The 27,267-nt window shown below is 38.9% G+C and overlaps 1 protein-coding gene across 1 annotated transcript in view; it reads right to left on the bottom strand.

Annotated features, from left to right (window-relative positions):
• Positions 1-6,283: 6,283 nt before the first annotated feature.
• LOC126291870 (uncharacterized) overlaps positions 6,284-27,267 on the bottom strand; it is a 44,330-nt gene continuing 23,346 nt past the window's right edge. The window contains exon 5 of the mRNA XM_049985591.1: positions 6,284-6,686. Within this exon, the coding sequence (XP_049841548.1) occupies positions 6,363-6,686 (324 nt within the window). The 3' untranslated portion in view covers positions 6,284-6,362. The remainder of the gene's footprint in view (positions 6,687-27,267) is intronic.

Genomic DNA, 27,267 nt, shown 5'->3' with positions numbered 1-27,267 from the left:
GATAACAGCCAAACAATTGCAAAGTATAAACTTTAATGCAATAAAGACCTGGTGGGAACAATGGCGAGAGGTGTGCCCTGGGCGTTGTCAAGCCCTCTCCTGCATCACAGAGAGACCTGAATATGAAGTACTGTGTAAAATATGATCATCCCTTAACAGAACACACACAAATCACGGAAGATGTGCAGATACACTTTAAAAATGGAGAACACCACCAACTCCCAACTGTGACTGTGGAGCCAACAGACAGACCATCCACCACATTGTCCAAGAGTGCGACAGAAGAGCATAAAGTGGCAAGTTCTGTGATTTTCTTGTGGCAAGAGACTTAATACATAATCTTGATGTTTGCATTTAACTGTATTGCTCATCATCTGTATGTTTTATACTGCTTATATAGCATATTTTGTTGTTTTTTTTCTTGTGTATCTTTGTTTCAACATTTGTAAGAAGCATAAAATGATGTGCTACATAAATAAAAACAACATCTTGTACACAAAAAGAACCTTTTATCAGTATTCTGCACAGCTTAAATTGTTGCAGTGTTACAACAAGCACTGGCATAAGATGAAGAATGCAAGAGCAGAGATGGAGGAGGATGATTTGAGCCAATAGTACGCTGACTAGGACCACACCATGACAGGATTGGTCTCTATCTAAAGAGAAGACATCTACATCTACATCCATACTCCGCAAGCCACCTGACGGTGTGTGGCGCCGCTCCTGCCAGCCTCGGCCGGACAGTAGCCGCTCCTGCCAGCCTCGGCCGGACAGTAGCCGCTCCTGCCAGCCTCGGCCGGACAGTAGAAGATGGACACTAGCAAACCCGGACTAGAAAAGAGCACTAGAAGAGTAGTTGAATCGCTGATTGCAGAAACAACACATTTCCACTTTTTGGTTAAATTGAGTTAAGAGCTGATTTCCGTTACGACACTTCCTCTATCGAATGAATGCAGAAACAACATTTGTCCATCATTCTTAATGGGACAAACAAGATACCGATGTTATGAGTGAGAGGAGAAAGAACACTTGTCCAGGACTAGTGCTATTTCTGCAGCCAACGTTTGCTAGCCTGTTGTATAATATCATCTCTGTGTTCGCATGGTTTTTCTTCGTTAAGCACAGCACTGTTGAACAGGGAAGATATAGATGTACATGACGGGGGTGAAAGTAGAAAGAGGAGAAAAAGGTGTAAAGAATGTTAAGTATCAGTGTGAAATCATAAAAAGGTCACGAATTAAAGGTTTAGAGTAAAAAAACTACAGTGGAAAGTTAGTTTCAAAGAAAAGCATTGGTGTGGACTGCAAGTAAGTAATGTTCTAATATGGGAGGTTATACATCTGTAAAATAGTAAACTAATGATTTATTGCATGACTGAAATGTCTGTGTAATTTTGTAGATGTCATAGAAACTGCTTTGGAAGAATTCCTGAAGAGGAAACAAATGAAGTTTTTTCACTTTTCTACAACATGACATCAAAGGATGCACAAGATTCTTATCTCCAAGGGCTGATTACTGCAGGTAATATTTCCAGAAGATGATGAAGAGTACCAGTAGAAGGCAACTGCAAACCAAGATGCAACAGTTTTCAGTATTTTATTAATTCCAACAATGGACGATCAGAGGTATGCGCGAAAGCTTTCTTAAGTATCCATGGTGTCACAAACCAAAAGGTAAGGAGGATAAGCAATCTGCTTGCTTGTGGAAAGTCGCCTAGTGACCGGAGGGGTAAAAATGCATCGGGAGGGGTGCAGAAATAAGTTTGATAATTGATCACATAAATTCCTATCCCCAAAACATTACTCACTATGGCAGAAGAGAACTGCATTATTTAAATAGGCAACTTAATGCCAAAAATCATGCATGATCAGTTCAGATTACGACATCCCCAAGCAAGTAATATTAAGTATGAATTTTATTTTAAAATATTCAAAGAAGATTTTTCACTTACATTTGATCGACCACAAGTTGACACATGTGGTACTTGTGAAGCGCTTCAAAATAAATTACAAAACAAAATACTGAATGAAAAGGCTAAGAGGGTTGCCGCTGCAGAAATGATGGTTCCTAAATGCAGGGATGCAATGTTTTCTGCTTGTATTTGTGATGGACAAGTATTGTGTCAAAAAGATGAAGATGCTGCAGGTATTGCCATTGATTTATAGCAAAATCTGTCCCTTCCTACCATTCCACTTCAGGAAGTTTTCTACCTTCGGTAACTCAATGTTAATATATTCAATATCCACAACCTGAAGACAGGATATGCAACATTCTACATTTATCACAAAGGTGTAGCAACGAAGGGTCCCAATCAAGTCTGACGTTTCTGCTGGGTTACATACGAAATGAGTTGCCACCAAACATAAAATACCTGCATATATTTTCAGATGGCTGCTAAGGGCAGAATAAGAATAATACTATCGTCAGGTTCCTCATGGCAGTTGCAGCTTCTCAGCGTTTACTCAGAATTTATCATTATTTCCCGCTAAGAAGCCATTCATTCTTACCCCGTGACAGGGACTTTGCAGTGATTAAGAGGAAAATTTGAGCTGTCGGTAGGATTTATAGCATCATGCAGTTTGTAGAATTTATTGTTGCTGCAACACCTTTAACAAATACCAGGTTCAAGTTGTTTCAACTGAGTTTGTACTGGCTTGCAAACAATGGTGGCCTGAATTTTACAAACGCAATGCCTTGTCTTTTGACACAATGAAAGCAAAGTGCTCACAAGGAATGAGAAACAATGCTTCACCGTTTCAGAATTCATGGAATTTGAATACAACAGTGAGAGTAGTGGAACGTCATTGCAAAACCATACATTGGAAGCTTAGTGACACACTTTTCGTTTACTTCTTGATTTAAAAGCAACAGTAACTCTACCGACGGCTGCAGCATACGAAAAATGTGTACCACTAAGTGAGAAGAAAACAGCTGACCTCAAGAAATTGGAGCCATATATCCCTGAACAGCACGTATCGCTTTACAGAGCTCTCTACAACTGGCCTTCAGTAGATAGCAGAGGGCCTGACAGTGAATAATAGACATAGGTACAAGCAATATTTCACTAAGCTTGCTATTTACCTGATTGTAATTTGTAGTTGAAAGTAGTTGTTCAGAATCTGTTATGTACACACAAAATAAGAATTTTGGTAATGAGAAATAATATAGCTGATCTTCATAAACTAATAACAACAATTTTTGAATTGAACATAGTAAATTTACAAATAAACTGCTGAATAACACAGACTTACATTTCTGGCAACCAACCGATTTCAGAAACAGCACGTCCACGAACTTCGTGTATTTAAATCATTATACAATCTAATCATTACATCATTGAAAATAGTGTCTGAACATCACCAGAAACAGTGCCGTTCAAAATAAAATAGAGCTGTCAAAGAAAATAGAATTCTCAGGCCCACAAACTTATTTTTCCATTTTTCTCAAAATCAACATGCATGGACTAATGCTGTTTCTGCAATCAGTGATTCAGTTACTTGTGATCAAATCCATTACTTGCTTGGACATTCTATATAGCAGAAGACATTGATTATTTCCATATCACCAATAGCTTGCGACATGACATTGTAAACAAAAGTTAAGTATTGTCAATCTACTTTATCGTAATAAAAAGCATGCGGTTTGCTTGAATTATTGTGTAGCTATCTGAGAAAGCAGCATCCTTTAGGCACCCTACAACAGACGAGTGGACGGGACACCACAAAAAACTTCCTCACCAGCCATTAGACATAGTTTGTTGCTGAGCAAATTCTGTGGTGGCTCTTCCTTTTCTAATTCAAGAAAAGTTTGGTTACTATCAGTACCTTCACTTCATCTTCAGCACCACCACCAGCCCCTACCACCATCTGTATCAACATTTTGTGATGGTCCCAAACATGTTTGTCTCTATTACTATCAACACCTCCAGTTTTCCATTTCCTTCGTGTTGGTGCAAACTAAGTTAGAAATTCATTTTATCCAATTTTCTCATAGCAGCCAACTTCTTTTCGCTTCTGCTTCAGTTAGTGTTTCTATTTAGCCAGAGTGACTAGCACTACTTATCGACACTGTCATTTCACCATTACCATTTGTGGTGGATGTGGCAGCAGTCTGACGGAGCCAATAGGGATTCTCATTTACATGTGTGACACTTTATTTCAACCACTCATTTCCATTTCCAGCAGTGTGAATAGACCACATCTATGCATAACCTTCTGTCAGCACTGTTACCATTTCTTCTTGTGCTTGAGGAGGACTCCGCAGGATTAAGAGATTCTGGCAACCACTGTGTGTTCTTATTCAGCATTTGTAATTCACATTCTAGAATGTTTTGATCATCACGTTCTACACTTGGCTCTACAGTGTTTCCCGTGTAGCACAAGTCATCCCAATGTTGATCTCTGCTATCCTCTACCATGTAATAACGTCCTTTGATCATTCTGCATGTGTTGAGATGACCAACACCTTTTGAGTAACATTATCAAACCAATTTAATTCAGCAAAGCCAACTGTTTCCAATATTTTTCTCCTGAAACTTCATTACAGGAACTATTTTATGGATCGACAATCACCTCCTCTCCATATGCTTGTGAATCTTATTTTTGCTGCATAACTCCTTCCATTCTGCTTCATTCAGCTTATTTATGATTTAAATTCTCACTGTCATTCATTACCAGACTGGTTTTTAGCAATGGAAGACCTGATTACGTTTTCACAAAAGCTATGTTTAAACTTTCTACGAGTACATTTTATCCCCCAGGGACATCAGTTTTGCCTTCTGTATCTGTTGGTTCCAAAAACATTCCTCAGTTGTCTTGCCAGTACAGCATTACTGAAAATATTTTCAGCTGAGACAACATGATGAGCTTATATACTTTTTCTTGTTTTATCTGGGAAAGTTTTAACAGTATAGACATGGTACTAACAGATTCAGTAAAAATTCCTTGTCACACTTTATGATTCTGACTGGATACAGATCTTGCCATTTGATATTTTCATATGATATTTTAGTAGTTTACATTGGTAGGCACTTCATAATGCCTACATTAAAGAAATATAATATTAGCTAAATAAGATTTTACTGATTATCAAAGACTGTCATCAATTTATATTTGCAACCAAATATCTAAATAGACAATTATTCAGAAAAACAAATTACAAAAGAAAGAAGAAAGAAAGATAGATATGACATGTAGCCAAGTCTCTAAGTGTTAATGTCACAGAAACAGTCATTTTACTTCCAATAACAAACCAAAAGAAGAAAGTTACAAACTGTGTAATTATGGTAAAATATAATTTAAATTCTCTTTTGGAACTTTGTGTCTCACCAGAAAGCTTAGGAGACAGAGACACAAACACTTTTCTAGTTTTTGTCAAACATATCCTAAATAGACACTTCCAAATATGAAATATGGGAATTGTCATAATTTTGGATTCGAAAACATATTTTATTCACGAAAGTAACCACACCGAAATTCCTTTTATAATTTGTTATTCCTGATATTGAACACAAAACTTACATAACTTAGTCCTGGAAAATACAAACCTGCAAGAACTGATTTGACAAGCAGATTGAGAAGTACTTCCTAGTCAAACTAAGGATACCAATCTCAACAACACAGAAGTTAACATTCTCATACATGAATATAAATGACTGTAAACTATATGCACAACATGTATAGTTCGTATTGTACCATTTTTTATGAAGTTATTAACTTGTCACAAAAATGTGCAAACAAAAGTTATAATAACAACACCAGCCTGAACCCAGTGATTTTATAAAGTCTTCAACTGATTGCAACAGACTACTTACTTTTTTGTCATTCATACTACGTGGGAGACTACTACTACTACTACTACTACTACTACTACCACCTCTCTCTCTCTCTCTCTCTCTCTCTCTCTCTCTCTCTCTCTCTCTCTCTCTCTCTCTCTCTCTAGCTTGTTCTGGGAACCATTACACCATCAAAATTGGATGTGAGAATTTATGTTAACTGCGAGATTATTGAGAAGACTTCAACTTCATCCAATTAAGTACAATTAACAATTAATCCAGTTGCTCCTCCTCCAGTTATGGATAGGTGACAAGTTACAGTATTTTTGTCAAGTCCTAAAGTTTCACCACAACAGGTGAACAAAGTGAGCATAGAAAGTCAGAAGGATATTAAGTGCCCCTTGCTCAATACTACTCACATCCTCATATTCGTAAATGATACTTCTGTTTTGTTTCACTTAGTGTAGTAGAAGTTACAGGTTCCATCTTGGTAACAAAGACAGCAGTATGTATTTCTCCAATCATTGTTTCCACATAGCCTCTCATTTCTGTGATGTAGTATGTAAAATTAGATTTTTGTTGGCAGTTTCTACATTTCCTGTTTCTGCATCCTTGCTATCCAGTAGTTTAAATCCTTTGGCAATAATTCACAGCAGAAATCACACCTATAACTACTTTGAAGGTGTCTCTGCAAATGGAAGAGGAACACTGACTTATGTTTACTTTGAAAGTTGCAGATTTTGCACTGATAATTTTGCTTATCCTGCTCAGCATCAGTCTTTTTTTCAGGCCCTCTGGCTATAACTAATGTTTGGTTCTTCTTTTTTTCACTCGGAGCCACCGTCTTACTCCATAACAGAGCACCATTAGATGTCACTGATTTACTCCGTGGCACAACTTCATTCGACGTTTCCTGTAACAGAAAATTTTGGTGTTGGAAATACTCACATTTTCTTCGCAACTGGTACCTCCAACAACATAACTGCCATTAAAAACAGTGGAGGGCACCGGCAAGTAAAATAGTTATCAATAAAGACTGGAAACATTTAAGAAAAAAACCTGCATTAGTATCCAAATCAGCCAAAAAATTGAATCTTTAGCTTTTCAATTTAACATTATTGATCAGAAGCAAGATAGCAAACAGAAGAGAAAATAGCACACATTTCTACAGAAGGAAAGTAAAAGTTGGATCAAATGAGATACTAGATGCAGGAAGTAATGTAGAAGCAACAACAGACTAAGTTCCATGTCATATACCAATAATTAATATAGTACTGGAAAGTTCTAGGTGGAATACAGGTAGCGGAACGCGTAAAGGTACATATTCATTGTACAGCTGAGGTGTCCAGCTTCTGACAGGTACATAAATATAATTAAAATGTTACTAAGCTTTTGGATGATTTTCTTATCCAGAGCTAGCTCTCTCTCTCTCTCTCTCTCTCTCTCTCTCTCTCTCTCTCTCTCTCACTCACACACACACACACACACACACACACACACACACACACACACACACACACACACACACACACGCGCACACACACACACACAGTAAACTAGATAAAAAATCAGTAGTGCCATATCTCAATGAGGAACTTGAAACCTTCAGCCCAAGGTAGGAGCACATAGAGGAGCTATGCCTCAAGTTTCAAAGAATAGACCATGTACAGGACAGATATGTACCCAAAATAGCAGTGCATAATGGGAGGAAGGGGGGAGGGGGGGACACACCTCCATGGTATACAGTCACTGTAAAGAAACTTCTAAAGAAACAGAGCTTACTACATAATATGTGTAAAACAAAACATAGCACTGTAGAGAGAGAGAGAGAGAGAGAGAGAGAGAGAGAGAGAGAGAGAGAGAGAGAGAGAGAGATACTGAATGAGACACGTTTGGCTGTCAACAGAGCAATACATAAAGTCTTCAATGGCTACCGTAGCGGAATATTGTCAGATGATCTTTCACAAAACCCAAAGGAATTCCTGTCGTATGTAAAGGCTGTTAGTGGCATCAAAATTAGTGCCCAGATCCTAGCGAATGAGACAGGAACTGAAATTGAGAGTAGCACAGCAAAAGTTGAAATGCTTAACTCCATCTTCAAATGACCCTGTACAAAGGAAAACCCAGGAGAATTGCCCCAATTTAATCCTAATACCACCGAAAAGATCGCTGAAATAAGTATTAGTATAATTGGTCTTGAGAAACAGTTGAAATAATTAAAATTGAACAAAGCTCCAGGGCCTGATGGAATCCCTATCAGTTTACATACTGAAATCGCAACTGAGATAGCCCATGTTATAACTACAATCTATCATAGATCCTTTAAACAGAAAAGCATGCCCTGTTCTCGGAAAAAAGCACAGGTCACAACAGTCTACAAAAAGAGTAGTAGAAGTGATCTATAAAACTGCCATCCCTTACCTCTGACATTGATTTGTTGCAGAATCTTAAAACATATTCTGAGCTCAAACATAATGAGATATCTTGAACAGAATTATCTCCTCAGTGCCAACCAACACGGATTTCAAAAAAATCAATCATGTGAAATCCAACTCCTACTTTTCTCACATGACATACTGATGGCTTTGGATCAAGGCAGACAAGTATATGCATTATTTCTTGATTTCTGAAAAGCATTTGACTCAGTCAATAAGTCCCAAATGGAATCAGCCAACTCATGCAAATACCTGTTTGTTACACTCTGTAGGGACATGAAAAGAAATACCGTGTGGCTAGGGTCTCCCGTTGGGTAGACCGTTCGCCTGGTGAAAGTCTTTCGAGTTGACGCCGCTCTGGCGACTTGCGTGTCAATGGGGATGAAATGATGATGATAAGGACGACCCAACACCCAGTCCCTGAATGGAGAAAATCTCCAACCCAGCCGGAATTGAACCCGGTTCATTAGGTATGACATTCTGTCGCACTGAGCACTCAGCTATCAGGACCAGACAGGACATGAAATGGAATGACCACACAGTTTCAGTCATGGGTAAAGCAGGAAATTGACTTCAGTTTACTGGTAGAATAGTGGGGAAGTCTAATCTACCTACAAAGTACATTGCTTACATATCACTCGCATGAGTGGTTCTACAATATTGCTCAAGAGTGTGGGGCTCACAAAAGATAGGACTAACAGAGGATATTTAACATACACAGACAAAAGCAGCACAAATGGTCACAGGTTTGTTTAATCCATAGGAGAGTGTCACATAGATACTGAAGGAATTGAACTGGAAGACCCTTGATGATAGACGTAAACTATCCTCGGAAAGTCTATAAACAAAGTTTCAAGAGCCAGATTTAAATGATTACTCTAGGGGAATACTACAACCCTCTATGTACCAGTCACATAGGGATCATGAGGATAAGATTAGAATAATTACTGCATGCGCGGACGCATTCAAACAATCATTCTTGCCAAACTCAATATGTGAATGGAACAAAAATAAACCCTAATAACTGGCAGAATGGGACATACCCTCTGTGCACTTCATGGTGGTTTGCAGAGTATAGATGTAGATGTACAACCATATGGTTCTGGTTGTGCGGAGGTTTGCCCCCATTTATTCCCCGTACCACTAAAAACATGAATGAACTAAGTATCAATGTCAGTGGCATTGAGAAACACCTGGAATCATTAAAATTGAACAAAGCTCCAGCATACAATGGAATCCCTATCAGATTCTATACTGAATTTGCAGCTGTGTTACCCCTCTCAATTATATTCTGTCTTAGATCCCTTGAACAAACAACTGTGCCCAGCACTTGGAAGAAAGCAAAAGTCACACCCTTCTACAAGAAAGACAGCAGAAATGATCCACAACACTACCATCCAATATTGTTGACATCAATTTGTTACAGAACCATAGAGGTATTTCATCATGTTTGAGCTAAGAATATTTTCTAACAGAATGTCCTCCAAGCCATCTTGGATTCCAAAAATGTCAAAATCAACTTGCAGCTTCCTCACGACACGATTGAAGGTAGGGATTAAGGCCATCGGGTAGATGTAGTACTTCATTGCTGAAAAGCATTTGATTCAGTACCACATTATCATCAAATTTAAGAGTGTATGGGTATCAGGAAAAATTTGTGTGTGGACTGAAGAATTTTTGGTATGGGGGATGCAGCAAGTTCAAGTTATCTTGTACAGAGAGGGTCATCGGCAGATGTAGAAATAACCACAGGTGTGCCCAAGTGAAGTGTGTTATGACCCTTGCTGTTCCTGTTGTACATTAATAAGCTTGCTTGCAATATCAACATACTTTCTTGCAATATTAACATACTTGCTTTCATACAATATTAATAGCTCAAACATAATAAAATACTTCTATGGTTCTATAACAAATTGATGTCAATGATATTGGATGGTAGTGTTGTGGATAATTTCTGCTATCATTCTTGTTGAAGGGTGTGACTTTTGGTCTAATGAAGCACTGTACAAGATTATCTTGATAAGATATCAATTTGGTTCAAATGTTGGAAACTTGTTTTAAACATTCAGAAATATAAAATCGTGCACTTCACAAAATGAAATAAGTATTAGCCTATTACTAGATATCAATGAGTCACAGATAGAATCAGTAAACACATACAAATACCTGGATGTAACACTGTGTGGAGACGGCTCAGTCATGGGTAAGGCAAGTATAGTGTCATAAGAGTTGAACTGTCAAACTACTGTTAAACCATAATTAACGTATTTTCAATACACTGTATTTACATCATTTAAAATCTCATCAAAATAGTAACAGTTATAAGACAGTTCACTAGTGACCTAATATGGACATCACATCAATCTAGATGTACTGGACAATGGTGAGAAATGCTGAAAGAGTCTGTTGTGAATAAAGGATAGTTAGTATAAGCTGATATTCTGGTGCATCTTTCTAATAATAATGTCATTACCATAGCTTCCTTGATCAGTGCTTGAAGCGTGTGGGATCTGTATCAAATGGAACTAACAGAGGATATTGAATGTATACAGAGAAGGGCAGCATGAATGGTCACAGGACTGTCTGACCTGTGGGAGAGTGTCACAGAGACGGTGAAGAAACTGAACTGACAAGACTTTTGCAACAAAGTGGTCCAATCCCAAATGTCAAAACCTATGCTGAAATTTTTCATACAAGAAGAACAGACTGAAATAAATGTGTTGTCGAAACTTTAGCTGCTAAGGCACACTGCAAATATTTTTAAAAAGTTAATCAGTTTTGCCATACAAAGAACTACTTATACCAGCAGGTTGTAAAGCCCTTCCTGCCTGGCACAAGAACTGACAAATGAACAGATGCAAGACAAGAGGACATATCTCCACATAGCGCAAATTCCAAAGTGCACACATGCACATTATAAACACTTAAACCACACCAAAAACTCTCAAATCATTAATTTCTTGAATAACTTGCAGTTCATATCGTCAACTGAACTGTTGCAGACTTAACTGTTACACAAATAACAAGCAGAGGAAAGAAAATCAAGGCAGTGTACGACATTACATTACAGCCGACTTCCATCAATCGGGACTTTAGTATGTTGACATGAAATATTTTATAATAATTTCTGTAGTACAGTTCCTGTGATATTTTTTTAAATAATGTATATTTTAGTAACAATTAAACATTTCCTCCTTTATTTCCAGTAGCCACGACAAAAATGCTAGTATCTACTGGATGACAAAAACATTTTCTTTACACCACGCACACGTAATAAAAAAAAAGTATTTAGGCAACTCACAGTAATTACCAGTTTTATTTAAACAGAACTGGTATGGAGTTAAGAAATGGTTGTGGCTGCTGTTCTGCATACTGTGCTGCGTACTAGGCATACTTGATCAAATTTGTAAAATCTGGTGATGCAAACTGACAATGCATCAATTGCAAAAACCTCAGAATGCGTGGATGTGAAATCATACCAGAGTGATGGAACTGCCCAGACTCTGTCACACAATACTTAATACCTGATGTTAAATGCTAACTGCCTAATGGAATTGCTATATGTACATTTACATGACTACTCTGCAATTCACATTTAAGTGCTTGGCAGAGGGTTCATCGAACCACAATCATACTCTCTCTACTATTCCACTCCCTAACAGCGCGTGGGAAAAACCAACACCTAAACCTTTCTGTTCGAGCTCTGATTTCTCTTATTTTATTTTGATGATCATTCCTACCTATGTAGATTGGGCTCAACAAAATATTTTCGCATTCGGTAGAGAAAGTTGGTGACTGAAATTTCGTAAAAAGATCTCGCCGCAACGAAAAACGTCTTTGCTTTAATGACTTCCATCCCAATTCGCGTATCATATCTGCCACTCTCGCTCCCGTATTACGTGATAATACAAAATGAGCTGCCCTTTTTTGCACCCTTTCGATGTCCTCCGTCAATCCCACCTGGTAAGGATCCCACACCGCGCAGCAATATTCTAACAGAGGACGAACGAGTGTAGTGTAAGCTGTCTCTTTAGTGGACTTGTTGCATCTTCTAAGTGTCCTGCCAATGAAACGCAACCTTCGGCTCGCCTTCCTCACAATATTATCTATGTGGTCTTTCCAACTGAAGTTGTTCGTAATTTTGACACCCAGGTACTTAGTTGAATTGACAGCCTTGAGAATGGTACTATTTATCGAGTAATCAAATTCCAACGGATTTCTTTTGGAACTCATGTGGATCACCTCACACTTTTCGTTATTTATCATCAACTGCCACCTGCCACACCATACAGAAATCTTTTCTAAATCGCTTTGCAACTGATACTGGTCTTTGGATGACCTTACTATCAAAATTGACCCTAACACGGAATTCTGTTACAAATGTGGAGAGCACATCTCTGTGCGCAAATTGCATCGCAGGATGCCTCAGTCCACCAAGGACCGGGACACAAAACAGTAAAGACAAAGTGCGTGGAATGAACCATATTACCACGACAGATAAAAAATAAAACACAGTCAACAGTCCATGCATCATTTGCTAAAACAGCCAATAACTCAGACGACAAACATAAATGAGAACATAAGTAATTTTTTAAAAAAAAAGGGCATTCTGTCAAAAATGGCAAACCATCAAAGGCTGAGGGCGATGAGCGCAAAGTGGTTGTGGAGCATCACTTAACACATGACGATAGGTAAAAGGAAAGTGCCCAATGGGCGACTTAGTTAAAATGATCTCTTGGCGAGAGGGCCCAAGAGTTCATACAAGCTGCTTGGAGAGGCTTAGTTCCCTGTAGCTCGTTCCATGAAGGGAGGACCAGTGGTGATGCCAAATGTCACCATCTGCTGACAGACAGCAACACAGAAATCATCAAAGGGAATGGAAGCACTAGCGGGTCGAGGTACAAGAACTACAGCCTTGGCAGCAGCATCAGCAGCCTCATTTCCTGTCAGACCGATGTGACCAGGAACCCACATAAACATCACAGTGACTCCATCAAGAGTAAGCAAGTGACAACTTTCGTAGACCTATTGCACTAAACAATGGATGGTGCACAGCACACAGAGGCTCTAAAGGGCCCAGAGAGTTGGAGCAAATGACTAGAAGGAAGCCCTTACTGGGCTTAGGTATGGGTATGACAGTGACTTAACATCAGCATCTGGGAAACGTGCTGTCTGCCCAGATGCGAGTGTATGTATAAAGGAGAAAGTGCTTGCCCTGAAGAGAAAGGTTCTACAACATCTGAATGTGAAGGTCATTTGGTCCTGGGGCAGAGTATCGGGATGAACCGAGAGCATGATCTAGATCCCTCATAGTAAAGGCACCACTGTAGCACTCACGATTCTGAGAAGATAAGGGCATTAACTGAGCCTCCTTCATTTTTGATTCCAGGAAGGCAGTGTGATAGCATGTCGAGTTCAAAATTTCCACAAAATAGCAGCCAAAAGTGTTGGAGATAGCAATAGGGTCCACTATGACAACATCTGCTACTGTGTCTGGCCAGAAGTTGGGGAATGGACCTTGGTTGCAGAGAGCCATCAGAGGTTGGCCCACACGATGGAAGAGGGAATGGAACTGTTAAAAGAACTAGTGAATGAAAGCCATCCAGCTTTTTTTTTTTTTTGCTATCCTGGAGAATGCAACGACACTGTGCACACAACTATTTATAACGAATGTTGTTTGCCATCATAGGATGGCTCTTACGAATGTGGAGAGCACATCTCTGTATGCAAATTGCATTGCGGGATGCCTTAGTCCACCAAGGACCGGGACACAACACAGTAAAGACGAAGTGCATGGAATGGAACATTCTGTGGCAGTAAGGATAAAGTTTGTCAGGTGTTCTGGCTGGTCATCACAAATGGAGAAATGTCATTCACTAAAGGTTGCCAGGGATGCGTAAAGCCTCCACTCGGCCTTAGAAAGCTGCCATCTGGGTGTGCACGAAGATGCGGTAGGAGTCAGCAAACGGATAGCAAATGGAAAAAAAGTTGCTTGATTACATGTCAGAGAGAATGGATCACTCTATATGATGGGCAAGCTGGGCAGTGCAGAAGGAGAGGTCCAAATGGGAAGAGGTATGAGTAGAGTCTGACAGGAATGTGGGTGCTCTCATGTTAAGGCAGATGCGGTCAAGTTGACTGAGAAGGTCAGCCAAGATAGCACCTCTCAGGCAGGTTCCGGAAGAATTTCAAAGCGGATGGTGTGCATTAAAGTCACCAAGCAGCAGAAAGGGGTGATGATGTTGCCCAAAAACCTGGAGGAAGTCTGCCCTTGTGATACCCAATAATGGAGGGATGTAAATAGTACAAAGAGAAAAGGTCACGCAAGGAAGGAAAATGCAGATTGCAACAGCTTGAAGCTAGGTAGTCAGGGAGATGGGTTGACTATGAACGTCGTCCCAGAGAGTACCATGACTCCCCTATGAGATGGAATGCGTGTGGGCACTAAGGACGTATCTACCTTTCTCATCACCCGCTGGACTGCAACAACACTGGGATCAGAGAGGTACATTTAGATTTCTGCCTTGGTCAGACCATTGAGCAGCCTAATGTAAATAGCACCATGGGGAGAATTCAGCACTCGATGGGGCTCAACAGGATAGTTGTAGAGGAGTGAAGCTGCAAGCAGTTGTGCTTAAGAATCAGAAGTAGTCTCCAAAAGCGAATTTCCATTGTATAAACGAGAGCAGGATTTCAGAGGGTACTGATGTAGCCATCTTTGTGGTGGAGGTCAACATTTAGGAAGGTGGCTTGTTGGGTTGAGTAGGACCAGGTGAAACAAATGGGGAAGAAGTAGTTGAGGTTTTGGAGGAATTTGGATAGGGTGTCCTCACCTTCAATCCAGATAGCAAAGACATCATCAATGAATCTGAACCAGGAGAGGGGTTAAGGATTATGGGCTTTTAGGAAGGATTCCTCTAGATGGCCCATGAATAGGTTGGCATAGGATGGTGCCACACAGGTGTGCACAGCCATACCCCGGATTTGTTTGTAGGTAATGCCTTCAAAGGAGAAGTAATTGTGGGTAAGGATACAGCTGGTCATGGTGACTAGGAAGAAGGTTGTTCGTTTGGAATCTGTCAGGCATTGGGAAAGGGGATTAGGAATATTAGTGTACAGGAAGGTGGCATCAACAGTGATGAGCAGGGCACCATGAGGTGAAGGGACAGGAACTGTGGGGAGATGGAGGAAATGGTTAGTATCTTTTATATAGGAAGGTAGGTTACAGGTAATAAGCTGGAGTGGCACAACACAATGTGGCATGAATTCTACTAATGACTGAAGTAGTGCTGGAGGGAATTGACACCATTAATTCTGAAGGGATGTTCATAAATCCATAAGAGTACGAGGGGGTAGAGATCTGTTCTGAACAGCATGTTGCAAGGCATTCCAGATATGCTCAATAACGTTCATGTCTGGGGAGTTTGGTGGCCAGCAGATGTATTTAAACTAATAAGTGTGTTCCTGGAGCCACTCTGTACCATTTCCTGACGTGAGGGGTGTTGCACTGTCCTGTTGGAACTGGCCAAGTCGATCAGAATGCACAATGGACATGAATGGATGCAGGTGATCAGAGAGGATGCTTATGTATGTGTCACCTGTCAGTTGTATCTAGATGTATCAGGAGTCCCGTATCACTAACTGCACATGCCGACACCATTACAGCCCCCACCAGCTTCAACAGACCCCTGCTGACATGCAGGGTCCATGGATTCATGAGATTGTCTCCATACCCATAAACCTCCATCCACTCGATACAATTTCAAATGAGACTCGTCTGACTAAGCAACATATTTCCAGTCATCAACAGTCCAATGTCAGTGCTGACAGTCCCAGGCGAGGCGTAAAGGTTTGTGTCTTGCAATCAACAAGAGTACATGAGTGGGCCTTCAGCTCTGAAAGCCAATATCGATGATAGTTTTATTGAATGGTTCACATGCTGACACTTGATGGCCCAGCACTGAAATCTGCAGCAATTAGTGGAAGAGTTACACTTCTGTCATGTTGAACATTTCACTTCAGTTGCTGTTGGTCCCATTCTTACAGGATCTTTTTTCAGCCACAGCGATGTCTGAGATTTGATGTTTTACCGGATTCCTCCCACGGGACACTTGTGAAATGGTCATATGGGAAAATTCTCACTTCATCACTACCTGGGAGATGCTGTGTCCCATCGTTCGTGTGCCGATTATAACACCACATTCAAACTCACTTAAATCTTGATAAGCTGCCATTGTGGCAGCAGTAACCGATGGAACAATTGTGCAAGACATTTGTTGTCTTATATATGCCTTGCCGACCACAACACCGTATTCTGCCGGTTTATGTGTTTCTGTATTTGAATATACATGCCTATACTAGTTTGTTTCATGCTTATACAGATAACAACATATAGTTATCATAACTTCAAAACAAGAGCTAATCTTCCATTTTCATTATCATTTTCACCATCAGTAAATCCGAAAACATAAAGATTAGATGTTTTCATGCCACTTACAGGAAAAAAGTATACTTTTGTTTGCTAGTTTAATAGCTGGAGGTGATGGCTTATGATATTTAATCCTGAATTGTCTCTGAGCTGCAGAAATGAATTTGGATCCATAAAACCGTAAAGAACACTGCACAAGTTCTACACAATTATATGATTCCACGATGACTGTTGAATAACTCGTGTGCATGCCACCTAGAGGGAACATTGGGAACTAACAGTGTTAGGTGGGAGTAAAACTTTAATACATACTGCACTCAGTGCTGTGTCAAACATATCTGTATCATTTACTTGGATACATAAAAAAAATCCACTACCCAGGAAGTGTCAGAAAAAACACATAAAAGAAGGTTGTGAATCATTATTGGGATGCTCATGTCCAATTTCAGTAGTCAACTTTTGTAACTCATGTGCACCGAGATAGTAGGTCACTGATTGTAGCGTTTTCATAGACAGTGCTCACGCTGAAACAATTACTGAGTACCTAATTATTAATGGACCACCTGATCATGAAGTGCAATTAATATAAATAAACAGTATAGCAGCTTACAGCCCTGAGGCAAGTTCATACACAGCAGTGAGGCTTATTAATGAGATCAATATACAACGTTTTAAGAGTAGGTGAAAAGAAGTGGTATGGGAGGAAGTCTATACAGCTAAAGAGTTACTAATGTCAAATTCAATTTATCCCATAGTAAATCTGTATCAATATTTCAAAGTTGCTTCCCTAAAAAATTATCCACAAGATATATTAGAAAGCAAGTAAACCGTGAATAACTGAGTGTATTAAAATCTCTTGTGTAAGACAGGGAAAAAATTACATAATGGTCAGAGTAATTTAAGATAAATCATTTGCATACTAAAAAAATTGTATTATTTTAAGGAAAGTCATTACAATGTCCAGAAGAATACATGTCCTGACAGGAATAAATAATGCAGCTAATAAGATTAAAACAATATGGGATATTATCAGATGGGAGACAGGACAGCTCACCAGTTTATAAGATACCATAACACAAACCAGTTGAAAATGGTGTGACTGATAATTCATAAGTTGCGAGTACTTTCGGCAGTCACATTCTAAATACAGCAGCAAAAATAAGATTAAATGGTTCAGTCAGAGAAGCAAGAGATTAAAAATATCATTTCACATTACACATCACTTTAAGCAACTTAAAGTAGCACCAGCATCATTCACCGAAATTGAAAGAATTATAAAAACTCTAAAATACAAAAGCGCTTGTGGTGTTGCTAGAATGTCAAACAGAATTCTCCACATAAAAGTGGTTTCAACTTTATAAGTGATGTCCTTAATTATACATGTAGTGCATTGCTGGTGCAGAGAATTTTTCCAGACATGTTAAAATATGGTTCAAATGGTTCTGAGCACCATGCGACCTAACATCTGAGGTTATCAGTCCCCTAGACTTAGAACTACTTAAACCTAACTAACCTAAGGACATCACACACACCCATGCCTGAGGCAGGATTCGAAGCTGCGACCGTAGCAGCAGTGCAGTTCCAGACTGAAGCACTTAGAACCGCTCGCACACAACAGCCAGCGATAAAATATGCAATGGTTAAACCTCTTCATAAGAAAGGTGACAAGACAGGCTTAAACAATCATCAAAATTTCCTGACTTACTGGGAATGCTATTTATACAGTTACTCATCAAAGAGAACATACCTTAAATAATTAATATCGCCAGTTGATATTTTTTGTGATTTTCCATGGCTTGGAAAAAATTAAGCAGCTAGTTTGAATTATACTTAACAAAAGGAATACAAAAGGTTATGCTGAATAATTCAAACAATGTCTGTAAGGGTGGAAAATTTTAGTGACTGCGGGGAAACGACAAAGGGAGTCCCACAGTGTTGAATTTGGGGTCCACTCAAATTCCTTAGCTAGGTGAATCACCGTACACCTAAAATACAAGCAGCATTGGTTTACAATGAAACTAGTGCTATAATAAATCCCATTAAAGAGAGAGAAACAGAAGAGATGGTAAACAATGGTTCTCAAAGAACTGTTAAGTGTTTCTCTGAAAATGGACTTCCCTAAATTTTGGGGGAAAAAAACTAATTCAGTCAGTACAAGTAAGTCACACCACAGCACATGAGCAGGAGTCAGTGAATAGGATAGAATGCTCCAAATTTTTGGGTGTACATATTGATGAAAACTTTAACTGAAAGAAGCAGGTTCAGGGTGTCTATGACCCAGGACAACTGGGAGATCCGGGAAAAACCTGGGAATTTCTTAAAATTCCGGAAATTTTTCATTGTTTTAGTTTTCAGTTAAATTTTTGTAATTTCTCTGGTAAGAAACAATACTCTAACAAAGAATATTACTGTTTCTCGCTACTCCAGAGTAATATTGCAGCAATAAAAAACGAAAATGAGAAAAAACAAAAATGAGAAAAAACAAAAATGAGAAAAAACAAAAATGAGAAAAAACAAAAATGAGAAAAAACACGAAAATGAGGGGAAAAAAACACGAAAATGAGGGGAAAAAAACACGAAAATGAGGGGAAAAAAACACGAAAATGAGGGGAAAAAAACACGAAAATGAGGGGAAAAAAACACGAAAATGAGGGGAAAAAAACACGAAAATGAGGGGAAAAAAACACGAAAATGAGGGGAAAAAAACACGAAAATGAGGGGAAAAAAACACGAAAATGAGGGGAAAAAAACACGAAAATGAGGGGGAAAAAACACGAAAATGAGGGGAAAAAAACACGAAAATGAGGGGAAAAAAACACGAAAATGAGGGGAAAAAAACACGAAAATGAGGGGAAAAAACACGAAAATGAGGGGAAAAAAACACGAAAATGAGGGGAAAAAAACACGAAAATGAGGGGAAAAAAACACGAAAATGAGGGGAAAAAAAACGAAAATGAGGGGAAAAAAAACGAAAATGAGGGGAAAAAAAACGAAAATGAGGGGAAAAAAACGAAAATGAGGGGAAAAAAACGAAAATGAGGGGAAAAAAACGAAAATGAGGGGAAAAAAAACGAAAATGAGGGGAAAAAAACGAAAATGAGGGGAAAAAAACGAAAATGAGGGGAAAAAAACGAAAATGAGGGGAAAAAAACGAAAATGAGGGGAAAAAAACGAAAATGAGAGAAAAAAACGAAAATGAGAGAAAAAAACGAAAATGAGAGAAAAAAACGAAAATGAGAGAAAAAAACGAAAATGAGAGAAAAAAACGAAAATGAGAGAAAAAAACGAAAATGAGAGAAAAAAACGAAAATGAGAGAAAAAAACGAAAATGAGAGAAAAAAACGAAAATGAGAGAAAAAAACGAAAATGAGAGAAAAAAACGAAAATGAGAGAAAAAAACGAAAATGAGAGAAAAAAACGAAAATGAGAGAAAAAAACGAAAATGAGAGAAAAAACGAAAATGAGAGAAAAAACGAAAATGAGAGAAAAAAACGAAAATGAGAAAAAAAACGAAAATGAGAAAAAAAACGAAAATGAGAAAAAAACGAAAATAAAACTTAAGTTGCAAAGAAAATGCACGATATACAACAACAAAACACAGTGCTCATACAAGCGTCTGCCAACTGCAAAACGTGTGAAAGGCCTAGGGAAGACTATGCAATGTTTAATAACAACAAATTGCGTGACGTCACAATTGTTTACATTAGAATCGTTTGAGCAGTTACGAGCGAGGTTATGCGCATGTGCGTATTGGTACCTTCTCCTGCTTCTGGCTATAGAAGTGTGGCAGCCATAGCAGCAAGCAGCCAGATGCTATCCGGAAGAATTTTACTGGTGCGCCTAAGCAGCCAATTCACGTATCCGCACCAGCCCCGGAACTAGGGGCCGGGGCATCTGCCCTGGGTGCGGGAAGGGGGGGAGGGGCAAGCAGGGGATGACGCCAAATTCGTATTATTGAGAAAAATGACCTTGTTTCACAATGTGCATAGCATCCAGTGCACTTGGCCTATCTATTACTGTTCCCCTGTTGATTATTGATCAAATTCTAAGTTGATTTCTGAAAAATATCGTTAAGTTGATTTTTGAATGCGTGCATAGTGTACGTGATGTGTCTGCCAGGGGAATCCCCGTCGCATCTAGAAATAAGCTTTCCTGCAGACAAAAGGGGATGGGTCTACACGAGCTGGGCGGAATAAAGCCGAACGGGTGACTGCCAATCGCTGTGTACTTGGTCAATCGCTGTGTACTTGGTTGACTCGGTTTGCCAGTGATCAGCATTGTTATAACTACTAGCGAATTCCATAGAGTCAGACTACCAGAGTGGAAATAAACGACTAACAGGAATAACAGGCAACAAAGATTGCATGTTGTCTCCTCCGTGTATCAAAGGAAATGAAATTTTGACAAAGTTTTTGGCCAGACCGCTACACTACTAAGGGACAGTTATACAGTCCCAGCTAGCAGCTGCTAAAGTTCTATTCTTGGAGTAGCACGGAAAACACGTTGTACGAACGCGTAATAATGCCTAATCGGAGAATAAATGCGGAATAACTAAACTGGTGATTGTGGCCGAGTCAGTGAAATTAATCAGAGAATAAGTTTTGATACTGGCAGGAATAGTTACAAAATTAATGATGATAAGATTGACTGTTAGAACGAGGAAGGAGAAGAAACAGAGTCTCCCACAAATTATGGAAGAATATGAAGATTCCAAGTTTATATAAATATTTCGTGCTTCAGAAGCTACGTGTATGAATGAAATGTGAAACTATTTCCTAACACAAAACTTTTTGCTTGTAGTAGGTCTAATAGGCATTTGATATTGGTACTTCGTGAATTATATTCCGCCGTGTTACAAAAATGAACATTTGTGCCAAAACAGTCTAGTTTATTGGGCGTGTGTAAAAATTTCTGCAATATTAGGCAGGCCAATTTCATTTTGTCTAGCAGTGACAAAATACTCTAATCAGATCGAGAAACCACACCGGACTTGGGTAGTATTAGTATTAACAGCTTTTCTAGTATTAGACAATGACATTTTGTTTTTCAGGTAGCAAAACGTTGACGAACTTTGATGAGGCAATAGATTCTTTCCCGGAAAGGAAAGTACGCCATATAAAGCTGTGGCAAGGTTAGAGAGAAAAAAAAGCTAGGACCTAAAGATTGAAGAAATGTGTACTGTCTTGCTTGTCTCTTGTCTTTACTCATGTTATGTATCCTATATTTAATTTTATGCCACACAAAACACCAAGTTATTAGCTAATACACAGTAAAGACTGCAAATTTTCTGAAGAGTTCTTGTTCTGCTGGTTACAATAATCCCATCCAGTATTAATGGCGAATTTTATTTATTTATTTTTTTTTTTTTTAAGAGAAGCAGAATGTCAAACCAGACGACTGGGAGCTGGAGAGGCACCACAGGACATTTTAATTTCCACTGGCGTCAATATAGTTTGATGGCATCCATTACAAAATATTACATGTTTCAATTCCACAGAGCGAAATACAGAGACGTGCGCTGGAAGAATGCTGTGTGAAGAGGCGTGGCACTGCACTTTGACACACTTAAGACCAAATAACATGTCTTACGTTCCCTTGAACATATATGTTTTAAATAATCAGGTTCTTCAGAAAGATGTGCGCTAGAAGATGAAGATTTTTTGAAAAGTCGATTTCGTACATTTTTGGCACCCTACCTAAAACACTTGAGGGAGGGGGAGCGCCACTATCTAATATTGGGCCGGTTTGGAAATATCGTTGATCTGGACCTGATTCACAGAGCAGTCTGAGTTGCAGTGGGGAGGTGGTAGTCTCTATATGACCCGTGTTTACGTTAAGTGAGTTTGCTGTTTCCTCTTCATTTATTGTTCTCACGTCAAATGAAAACAAAACGGATTTCTGTGGCGGGGAGCTATCAAGTGAATTAAAATACATTCACATTATTATGGAAGGCTCAAATATGTAATTAGTTTCAGATTTTATTTTGTTTCCATCTTTCCGACAGTCAAGCGTTAATCGCCTTGCAGAACAATGAGGTTATTTTTGTCGGTTTGTTCAGGAAATTTGACTTATCAATCTTTCCTGCTGAGGCAGTCAATTTATTTGAAATGAAGTGTTTAGTTCCACACTATTGGCTAGCTTCAACTGTTCGCTGCATTTCAATTTCACGTTTTCACATTCTAGCATGTATGGCATTATGCCTTAATAAAGAACCACTTCATATGCTCTTGGAGTAACTTCTTATGTCTTGTTTCTTTTATGACATAATGTAAGATCTTTTAATGTTTCCTGCATCATCGTAGCTGGCACAAGTGTGGTGCTTTCTGGCAACTGCTGAAGCAAATCTCTTTCTAACACGTTGTGGGAAAATATTTCGAATGGTTGTTTGGAAAGCGTTACTTTCAAAGTAAATTTCCTTTTATGCAAGATGAACTCTGTGTGCGAGTGTCCGATGAATTTCTTAAATCACAGAGCGTTTGACTCATTCAAAAATCAGATCTTTGAGGATGACCATTTAGAATATTTTCGAGCCCAGAAGATCAGACATTTATGTCGTTGTTAAAAATTTTACTGGCACATTTGTGTGATGTATCTTAAAGTGGAACATGCACAAAAGATCAACATTATGTGTGAAAGCATAGCTTCTCTCGCAGCTTATTAATCTTAGAGACCAATATTATATGTGAAAGCTTTTCTTTTCTTGTAGCAACACTATGTATATTAATATAAACCATTAGCTTTCCCTATTTGTGTGTTCACGCTACTTAACAGTGATGTTGCTATTGGCTGACTACATCACTTGTCCTATGCTCTGAATATCCACTGTCGTCGGCTGGCGAGATCAAGTGACATTAGCTACGACTGGCATACAAAAGCACATCGCAATCTCAATCTCAGTCCTTCGGAAAGTAATATGCGGTGTTTGGTGGAGTTCGAATTTATACTTTCGTAATACGAAATATGCAATGTACATGTTGCTGCACATCAGACATCTTTCGAAAAGGTGTTTTTCCCCCGAGTTTCTTTTTCTAAAGTGCCGGGAAATTCTACGCCAGTGTATAAAACGACAACCATTGAAAGGATTGATAAGTTGTACAGTTTTGAGGAAAAGTATACTGTTACTTAACATGGAAAAAGGGTATTTTCATCCGGGAGAAAGTGTATTTTTAACCGGGAAATCCAGGAAAAATCTGGGATTTTTTTTCCTCGTCCACGTATACACCCTGATATTACTGAGCTTCCCAGACAGTTAAGTTCAGCTGCTTTCGCTCTTTATGTAACTGCTAACCTTGGTAACAAATGAATCAGCTTCCTTAGATATTTTGCTTAGTTCCACTCAGTAATGTCTTATGGGATATTTCTGGAGTAACTGAAAACTCAGAAAGGAAGTATTGGTTGCACAAAAGTGAACAGTAAAAACAGTGTTGCGTTCACCTATGGACGTCAAGTAGGTACCGCTCCAAGGAGCTATCACTAATGAAATTCCACCACAATTTGAGAACAGTGATGTCCACACCTACAACACTGAAGGGATAAATGGCCTTTATTGTCCATTATTTAAATGCCAATGGCTCACAAAGGAGTGTAACATGCAGCGTTAAGAATTTTTATTATTCGCACAACAACATGAAACATCTGACAGATAGCAAAGCAAGTTTTAAATCTAAGTCATTTCTCCTGGGCAGCTCTGTCCATTCCACTGATGGATTTTCACTTAAATACTGGTAACCAGTAAATAAAAATATAAAAGTTCAAAAATAAATAAAAATTGTTTTATGTGTAGCTGCAAACTCATGTGTCCATTCCTGTAAACTGGCGTGTCCCACATCATTTTGATAAAATGAACATTGAAATGATTTATGGGACATGTAATTAACCACCTAATATCTTTTCTGGAAACACATCTGCCTCAAAAGAGAGAATGAATACACCATGGCCATGGTCTATATTGCTGTCTGGTGGCCCTTTAGATACACAATGTAAGAAGTGGATCCCTTTCCCCTCTAAGTGTTCATGTAGTTTTCCATTGGTGTGCAGTGTGAGGTCACTGTGAAAACTAGCTCCCGGTACACGCTAAGGTTACCATGATGGTAACAGGGGTATCACTCAGTTGCTTACAAAGACACTAACACCTGAGACAGGGTAGCATCTGCTGAATTAAAGGTGGAACCATTTTGCAATTTGCTAAGGAAATAGAGTTTGTCAAACACATTTTCAATATCTCCCAGGGGAAAAAAAAGAAAAACAGTAGTTTTGTAGAAAGCAGGACACTTCATCTGTTTGGGTGCAAACCAGGAACTGAGGGGAATAACTCTCCAAAGATCACCTGCATCTGCTTTCCTCCATCACATGGTCAAGCAAGGAAAGTTCCTTGAGTGGTAACACTTGGCTTAGTATACTCCTACATCTAATTGTGATCTGCCCCCATCACACCCTGCGCAACATTGAAACCCACCTTACATCTACAGAAATCCACCACCTAAAAACTGATTCCAACCAGATAATCTTAACTGCCAACAAGGGTTTCACCTGCAGTCAGGTATGTCCATCTACAAGCCCTGCCACTAAGATGCCAATCCACAAATCCGGCTGACATTTCCCAATCTCCATTGGCTCTAAATCTACAACTTTCTACGTGGGCATGAAACCAAATCGCTGTCGGTCCACCACCAAACTAGGGCTGAGAAACAGGTGGACTGCCCAGCTGCTGAACATGCCACACAACACAATGAGCTTCACTTAAATTATAGCTTCATATAGCCTGTGTCATCTGGATTCTTCTTGCCAACAGCAGCTTTCTTAAATGCACATGTGGGAACGGCTGCCTACAAGAAATCCTTTGTTCCCATAGCCCCCTGGCCTCAACCTTCACTAGTCCTTCTCTTCCACCTGCCTATCCCCTTCCCTACTCCCACTCCAGCACTACTCCCACACACCTTCTATTCCACCAATGAAACTGACTAGTACTTTCCTCTTCTGTATTTCTATCCTCTCCCTCCCCCCTACAGAACAGCCTCATGACACTGCACCTGAAAACCTTGCCCTGTTGTAAAACGTAAACTTTCACAACTGGAAATGTCACAATTAATACAACATTACAGGCTATTATGTTGTAGTCTGATGGATTTCACATTAAAACCCAATGTTCTGTCTGCATCTGCAGATGACATTTTCAAGGGGGATTTTAGTTTCTTTGAGTGTCCAATTCATATCCTGACTTAATACCATTTGCGCGTGCTACCATGCAGTGATGTGACGTCACATTTTGAATACCCATGTGCCACTGGCCAATGTCAGTTGCAACCGAAAAAGGTGAGTGATGAAGACAAAACAGAGAGCAACTTTTTCTTCATATAATGTTTATGACAAATGAGAGCAGAGCATATATGAGACAAGGGAAAAAAAGGCCTCGATTTTTCCCAGATTTCCCAGTTAAAAATAAGCTTTCTCCCGGGTGAAAATACACTTTTTCTGAGTTAAGTGACAGTATACTTTTCCTTAGTGTAGAACGTATCAATCCTTTGAATGGTTATAGTTTTTTTACACCAGTGTAGAATTTCCCGGCACTTTAGAAAACAAAACTCAGGGGAAAAGCACGTTTTGGAAAAATGTTTGATGTGCAGCAACATGTATACTGCATATTTTTGTATTACGAAAGTATAAATTTGAATTCCACCAAACACCACATGTTACTTTCTGAAGCATTGAAATTGAGATTGTTATGTGCTTTTCTAAGAGACATTGCTTATGTTACGTGATTTCGGCAGCTGATGACAGCGGATATTCAGAGCAAAGAACACGTGACGTAATCAGCCAACAGCAACATCACTGTTAAGTAGTGCAAACACACAACTCAAATAGGAAAAGTTAATAGTTTAAATTAATTTACATAGTGTTGCTACAAGAAAAGCTTTCACATATAATATTGGTCTTAAAGATTAATTAATAAGCTACAAGAGAAGCTAAGCTTTCACACATAATGTTAATCTTTTTTGCGTGTGTTACACTTTAAGATATGTCACACAACTGTGCCAGTAAAATTTTTAACAATGACATAAATGTTTGATCTTTTGGGCTCTAAATTCTTCTAAATGGTCATCCTCAAAGAGTTGATTTTTAAATGAGAGTCAAATGCTCTGTGATTTAAGAAATTCATCGTACATTCTCACACATAGTTCACCTAGCGTAAAAGGAAATTTACTTTGGAAGTAATGCTTTTCACACAACTATTTGCAGTATTTTCCCATGACCTGTTAGAAATATTTTCATTTCAGCAGTAGCCAGACAGCACCAGATAACCACTTGAACAGCTACGATGACTCAGGAAGCCCATATGTTTGTACTTGTAAAACATTGAAAGATCTTACATTATGTCATAAAAGAAACTAGACATTAGAGGATATTCCAAGTGCATCAGAATTTCATGAACCATACTAAAATGCATAATTCGGCCTAAACTGCACATTCATATGTCCACATTTGAATGTAAATTTTCTTAGAGTACCAATTCTGTATTATGTCATGTTTGGGTCTTTATAATGGCATAATGCCATACGTGTTAGAAGATGAAAACATGCACTTGCAATGCAGCAAACAGTTAAAACTAACCAGTAGTGTGGAATTAAACACTT

This window comes from Schistocerca gregaria, chromosome 9 (genome assembly GCF_023897955.1).
Source record: "Schistocerca gregaria isolate iqSchGreg1 chromosome 9, iqSchGreg1.2, whole genome shotgun sequence".
Classification (NCBI taxonomy): Eukaryota; Metazoa; Arthropoda; class Insecta; order Orthoptera; family Acrididae; genus Schistocerca; species Schistocerca gregaria.
The sequence above is the reverse complement of the archived record's forward strand: the minus strand, read 5'-3'. Positions and strand labels throughout refer to the sequence as shown.